We start from the raw sequence: 7488 nt of genomic DNA, 5'->3' as shown, positions 1-7488 counted from the left end.
GCAGAAACTGCAACAACAGCAACCCCAAAGCCAAAGGCGCCGCTGACGCTTTGATGAATGACAAAGGACATGCGAGAGCGCAAAAGAGAGAGAGAGAGAGAGAGAGAGAGAGAGAAACACGCATGCAGCGGATTGGCTGCACTAACAGCAAAAAAAAAATACACGACGAAGAAGCAAAAGCAGCAGAAAATCAAGCAAAAGTGTGAAGGATGCAGTCGCCTCATTGTTGTCCTCGGTTATTTATGAGCCATTAAGGCAAGCGGCAATTGCACATGTGTTCTTCACACTAACACCCACCCAACCACCCAGCCAGCCAAGCAACCACTCCCCTTGTTGCTTGTTCAAGGTGCTATGTATGTCAGTTCAAGCCAAGCGACGACCTCGACGACGACAACGATGAATGTGGGCTGATTTTATTTTTAATTGTTACAGAGAGCGAGCGAGTGAGCGAGTGAGAGAGAGACATGCACACACATATGTTTATAATTGCGTTGTGTGTGTGTGTGTGTGATGCGCCTTCATGCATATCCTTTATCCTTTTGCTATGTGTCTAATAATCATAAAGCATAATTCATTTCAAATCGTGTGTGCGCCTTCGGAATTTATGACAATTTCGCCTTTATGCCATTTCCATTGCCATTACCACGCACGCAAACACACAATTACTTGCCACCCCTAAGGCGAGGGGCACATTTATTGCCTGGCCAAAGGATTCGAAATGGAGACATTAGAAAAATCTGTCGCCAAAAGTGCCGTTAAAATAGAAGAATTGCTCGCATGCCTTGTCTACTAACATAGCTGCAGATGGGGGGTGGTGGGTGTGGATCATGTGCGCCACCAAGTGGCAACAACTTGCTCAAATGTTCAATACTTCAATATAGCAAATTAAGTACGTTGCGTAGTGAGCGTGAGCACTTGGCAAATTGTCAACTGTCGCCAAAACGTGTTTGCACTCATGTAACTGTTGCTACTGCTGTAGCAAACGCTTTAGTAGCTACTTAAATAGTTAATAGATCTTGCTGCAATAACAAAAGTCTTCAATTCATATATTAAACATTATTAAATGCTTATCATCGTTTTATTGTTCATTTGTCTATTGGTTTTAAAGCGAACTTTCTTGAATTTTTAATTATTTAGCTGAATATTTAAATGTGTAAATAATTCACATTAAATAATTAAATAATTTTATCTGTTTATCTGTTCAAAATAAATTTTATTTACTTAAAAAACTGCATTCATTTTATTTACTATTCATATAAATTAATTATGACTTAAATTAAACAAATTCACAATGTTAATCATTTTATATAAAATACGTTGAAATATTTTGTCTTAAATTCAAATTCAAATTAAAACTCTTGTATAAAACTATCATTAAGCTAAATATATAACGTTTATAAAATTATTATGTTAATTAAATTTAAAGTTTATTTTGTCCTGTGCATTTCTGCTTTACTAAAAAGTTCTTAAATAAGCTAATTAAGCAATCAATGCGCATTATATGAAAAGCTTACAAATAAAATTGTTTCAGATTATTTAAAATTTTGCCTAAGCATTTATTTAATAATTTTCTCTTAGATTTATTTACCAAAGTCCAGCAGTTTATCTTTTGAATTATTCAGCTTCGCTTTGTTGCCATAATTAAAACAATACTGAAGCTAAAACTATATATCAGCTACTTAAGCATAATGAAGTGTCCTAAGCTCTGCATAAAATTCTGCCACTGCCCATTGCCACATCAAGTTGCATTTTGCTGATGGTCCAAGGCACTTCAAATCATTGCCAAGTGGCAAAATAAATAAGAATGTAAATAAATTTCGTCCACAAAGTCAGAGCGGAGAGACTGCAACTGCAGCAAGCCACAAATTTATGCGACATCAAGTGGCAAGTGGATTCGCCACTGTCTCTCCTGTCTCGTGTCCTGTGCGTCCTTTGCGTTATCCTTCTGTCAAGTCAACTGGCTGCGCAAACAAAGCGAAACTGCAACGCACGTCAAGGGGGCGTATCAAACTAAAGCTGTTCGAGCTCTACTTTTGAGCCAGAGTAGAAGTTAAGAGCCAGCAGCAGAAGCAGCAACGTTCTCGCTCGAGAGAGAGAGAGAGAGAGAGAGAGAGAGAGTGAGAGAAAAGCCAAGATTTAGTTGTGTGTTTACCCAAGGACTTGGCTGCAACAAAGAGCTTTTGCCGCCATTTTGTGACATTGATTGTGAAGTGTCCTAGCTCGAGCATAAACTTTATGCTCCAACAGATTGCAGGTAACTGCGCATTGGGTGCAGTTTCCAACACAAACTCTCAGGACAAGCTTTGCCCATAATTCGTTTCAGAGCAATTGCAATAAATTAGCAACAAACTTCGTTAGCTTAGAGCAACTTGCTTAAATAACAACAACATATTTTTAAAAAAATATATATATTTTTAATCATAAATATTTTCAAAAAATATTCAATTTTGCCCAAAAGTCGTTAAGGTTTCATTTAAGTGCAATTAATCTAGGGCTATTCACATTTTTAAATAACTTTATTAATTGCATTTTTTGATGAAAAAGTTGTACAAACACAATATATTCAAAGTTAGCAACTTCTGAAAATATTATAAAATATTAATAATTTGAAATTATAATACTATGCATAAATATATTTTCATATATATTATATATTTCGAAAATGCATTAAGCTTTAAATTCAATTAATTACATTTCAATTAATTGTGTGTTTTATTCTTTATATAGTCACTTCTTTGCTTATAAATTAAAACTTAAATTGACTGAAATGAAAACTGAAAAAGATTTTCTTGTCGTCACTTTGGCATTTGTGTAGCTTTTTTTCTAACAAATCAAAATATTTACAGTAAACAATCAAAATTGTTTTGCATTTCTTTTCAGCAATAATTAGCAATAATCAGCATGACTTCAATTGTGGCCATAATCTTGGTCAGCATCTGTCACTTGCTGCTGCGCACTTCGCTCGTTGTCAAGCAGTTCAGATCGAATGTGCCAGAGGCGCCCGAGCTGGCCACAGTTGTAGTCTATTTAGCCATCATGGTGCAGATCTATCAGAATCGACTGGTGCCCATGTGCTGGAGCCACTTTCCCGCCTGGCTGCGATTCTACATCGATTTGGTGGGCACCGTGCTCTGCATTGAGGTTTGCCTGCGCATCTTCTGGTGCAGCTGGGAGTATTTTATAGCCCAATTGCTGGACAGCTGGCTCGATAGGCAGAGTCAGCTACGCTTGCTGTTGCTTAAGGCTTTGATTTGGCTTTCAGCCTTGGCCGTAGTGGGCCACTGTGTGTATTGCAATGCTAAAGTAAATTTTTTGTGCAAATCGGTAGTCGATACATATAAATGTTCGTATAAGAGAAAAGAGAGAAGAGCAGAAAATATATATGTATATATATATATGTTTTATTTTTTTTTATTTTATTTAAACGAAAGCAGCTTGATAATGATAATAACAAAGTGCAGCAGCTACAGTTTGGCTTCTTGCTATGCTTGGCGCATGTTTAATTCAGTTTGAACTGTAAAATGCATAAATAGCGTTTTAATTAGAAAATTAGCTGAAAATATGCAGCGCACGTTAATCGCTCTCAGTCGAGAGTCCTGAGCCACTGCAGCTAACATGAAACTGTTGTCTGGCGCTAAATGGAAATGAAGCTTGCCTTGGCTCATGCAATAACCAAGAGATGCGACAACAACACATCCATGCTCTGTCTCTCTCGCTCTCTCGCTCTCTCTGCTGCTGCTTGTGTGACAAACGAAAATCATTGCGACACTCGACACTGGTTACGGCTTTGGAGTCACGGCAAGAGTTTGGGCTTTGGCTTTCGCTTTGGCTGTTTGTTGCGACAAATGCCGTTATAATTATTTATACCGTAAGCACATTTTATGGTGTCGCAATTTTAAAATGCAATTAGACGCGCAGCAGCATTAAAAACCAAACACAAAGAATGCCACAAAATTTGTTTGCAAGGACTAACAAATACTCTATGGAAAATATGCAATATATTAAAGATTAAATTATAAACATTACACAGCAATAACAATGCGTATTTTTTTTAGTTTGTTTTATAATGTTAATTTATTAATTTTAGTTTACTTTGACAGCTTCAACCTCTGAGCATTATTTATAAGCAATGAAATCAAAAATAATGTTAAGCAATGACCTGTACAACTTCTGTTCTGCTTGCGATATTTCAAAAAGCTAACCAACAGACATTTATATTTAATTTATATTTTAATTTATATTATATATACCTTATTTTGATAGAAATGTTGCCACAGCCTAGACCCAAGGCCAATAAGCAACAGGACAACTGTAATTCTTAATGAGCTTATGTCATTTCATTTCAACTAAATTGCTGCTAGTTTCTACCCACACTCTCTCTCTCTCACTCTCTTTCCCTTTCTCTTGCACACAGGCTGCTCTTTAAGCCGCGCACACCTGGCTTATTAGTTTTTTTGCATTTATTGAATAGAAGCGCGCGCCTTGCGGTATGCAATATGAATTTTACTTCAGCCTCAGCTATTGAGCATAACGAATCGAACCCAATCACATCTGCAGCTGCTGCTTATCAATATTTTGATATTACACAATATATGGTTGGCATTGGAGTGCTCCTATATTTTATAGACTCTACTCCAATATTAAGTTTTCGCATAAATTTGCATACAAATTTACTTGCATGTGTTTTAGAAATTCTAAATTGTTATAGAACTATAGAGCATGGAGTATATAAATTTATATCTATGCATTTAATATTGTAAATAAATGTTATGAAAATATAGAAATATAAAACATCAAAATTAATGCAATGATTTATAAAAATATAAATACATTTTCTAATAATAAAATGTCAATAAAATGCATATTTTTTATATTTTAAAATGCAATCTTTATTAAGTAATAAACATTAAATTAAAAATAGGCGTAATGTTGCATTTCTTTTTGCATCTACTCTAACTTTAATTAGAGCTGCAAATATGCTTTTCATCTCTCATACTTGCAAACAGAGAGCGAGAGGTGGAGAGAGAGCGAATACAAAAGGAAAACTTATTTTCTTTCTATAATAGACGCCTTAGCACTATCGCATTATCGGGCTGCGGTCGTAAACCATTTGCAGCAATTATCTCACTAAGTTCATTCCGATGCCTTTGGGGAAATATGCGGCGAATTAATGCCAGCCCCTCCCACTCCCACTCCCACGCCGACGCCCACTTGGCAACCCTTTTTGCACGGCTGCTACTCCGAGGAGTTCGGTAAGCGCAAGTTTCGCTTAATTTATAACGAGGATTACAATAAACAAACTAATCTAAGGCAATAAACACTAAAAATCCCCCGAAAAGTGTTTTTGGCCGGCATTGGGAATTTCCAACATTATGACCAAGTTGAAATCGCAGAAAACGAATCCTTTCTTGCCCCCCATTTCCGTTGTAAGATTATTTTTCGATATCGGCAAGCGTATATGACACGATATGTTTACGACTGCCCACCGGATGGCCGATGGCCGATGGCCGCCTTGGTCAGCAGATAGACATCGTCCAGGGTTCAGGGCTCATAACTAAAAGGATTGTGTAAGCGTTAAGTGCGTGCATCTTCCACAAGTGTAACCCTCTTCGGTTTTTTATTTTTCTATTAACAATAAATTTGTACGATTTTTATTTGACCACAAGTAATGCAAACACATTAATGACATTTTGCTAAGGTCCCCTCTATAAAATGAAAGCGAGAGCTTAAGCTCTAATTTGATAGGCCAAAGAAGTACTTTGTACATTTATTTAAATCATGAAAGAAGCACGGAAGCATAGACAAGAGTTTTAAGAAAAGAAATACGCTAATAATTAATAACTTTCTATGCAGCTGTAGCTCCAAGATCAGGCCTAGGCCTAAGGTCTTGCACATGCCTCTTGTCGTTTATTTCTTGAACTCGTCTACTTGAATTCAGTCTCTTTGTTTATCGATCATAATTCTTTGCTAATAATTAAACTATACTAATTTGAGCTTACAATTTCATATAATTCTTAAACAATTTTCTTTAATCTCTTTTGATTTAGCTGAGTAACAACCTATCAAAGCCTAAAAGTAAACTTAAGTTGCCATCATTGTTTTTTTTTTGCTCTAACTGTGTCAAACAAAGATATTAATTATTAATAATTATTCAAAGAATTTTAAAGCATTATACAAATTAGTAACCTATATACAATTTTTATAACTTTCACAACTTGTTTAAAAATTGTGCCATACTTAAATATTTTGCATCATTAGATTTAGGATTTTATGACTTTTAATTTTGGCTGGAATATGCAAATTTAAGCAAGGAAATTTTAAAATTTGAACGCAGTTTCATTCAAGAGTATCCCAAATCAAATATCACTTCGTTAAGTTAGAACATTTAAAAGTTATAGATTAAAAAAAATGTCAAAGTGTATAAAAAATGTTCTCAGCTCACCCCAATAAAATTTAAAAAATACAAATGTACACACAATTGTTAAACTAATAATAGAACTATTTAATTTAGTCTAATGCATTTTGCTTTCAAAGTTTAAAATTAAAACATTTACTTACTGATTTGATACGGCTCAAGTCAATTTCGATAATTGATTGCAAGAATTTCTTTTGTTTTAAAATTTACTAATTAGTTGAAAGAATTTAAAAAATAGCAAAGCAAAAGCAAAAAGCAGTTGCAACATATCCTTGGCTGCCATCTACAAAGGCAAACAATTTGGCATGAGTGGAGACAGAGCGAGTGAGAGACTGGGATGCGTGTGATGAGCAAAAAGGATGCCATTAAGGACAACGGTTGCAATCGTTAGTAAAGCCATTAGTTTGCCAGCGCCAATATGCGAAACACACAGACACAGACACAGACACACACACACAAACAGACACGACACATGTGTGTTGGCCAAAAAAATAAAGAAAAAGCAGAGTAAGTGTATAATTGCAAGTGCGCATCATTTTGGACAAAACCGAGATATAACATACATAAAATAACTTCTGGCCAAAAAGCGTTTCCCGTGTCCATCTTCGGGGGATAGAGTCACGAATCTGTTGTGGACATGACGACGACACAGGCAACGAAACAATAACAATAAAACAAAGGCCGCACACACGGGTAACTGAAAATAATTTCAGGGATATTATCACCAGTGACTAGAGAGTGGGGTGTGGGTAGTGGGGGCGAGAGATGTCCCAGACGCGATATGAGAGCCGAGAGAGTCCGAGAGTCACATCAACATAATGTCTACTTTACAATGTGGATAAAGTCCATGCCAAAGAAAACGAAATCACATCCATATCGACAAAGCTTACCCCCCAAACCCAGTCCGTCCGTCTGTCCGTCCGTTCGTCCGTCTGCTGACTAACCCCCAAATTGCTTTGCTGCACATTCCGTTCTCGACTCGCACGCCACGTTGCAATAAGTTACGGCTGGCGGCCATTACGGTTGCCGGACTCCATTCGGACTCGAGACCACTGGGCACCACCGGAGACAAA

At 36.4% G+C, this 7488-nt stretch overlaps 1 protein-coding gene across 1 annotated transcript; it reads left to right on the top strand.

Moving 5' to 3' along the window:
* The first annotated feature begins 2816 nt into the window (after positions 1 to 2816).
* LOC108599343 lies at positions 2817 to 5859 on the top strand. Its single transcript, XM_017986179.2, has 2 exons — positions 2817 to 3384; positions 5854 to 5859. The coding sequence occupies exons 1-2, from the start codon at positions 2902 to 2904 to the stop codon at positions 5857 to 5859; spliced, it is 489 nt and encodes a 162-aa protein (XP_017841668.2). The 5' UTR covers positions 2817 to 2901.
* The last annotated feature ends 1629 nt before the right edge of the window (positions 5860 to 7488 follow it).

The sequence above is a fragment of the Drosophila busckii genome, unplaced genomic scaffold (genome assembly GCF_011750605.1).
Source record: "Drosophila busckii strain San Diego stock center, stock number 13000-0081.31 unplaced genomic scaffold, ASM1175060v1 hic_scaffold_32, whole genome shotgun sequence".
Classification (NCBI taxonomy): domain Eukaryota; kingdom Metazoa; phylum Arthropoda; class Insecta; order Diptera; family Drosophilidae; genus Drosophila; species Drosophila busckii.
This window is presented reverse-complemented; position numbering and strand designations above follow the sequence as displayed.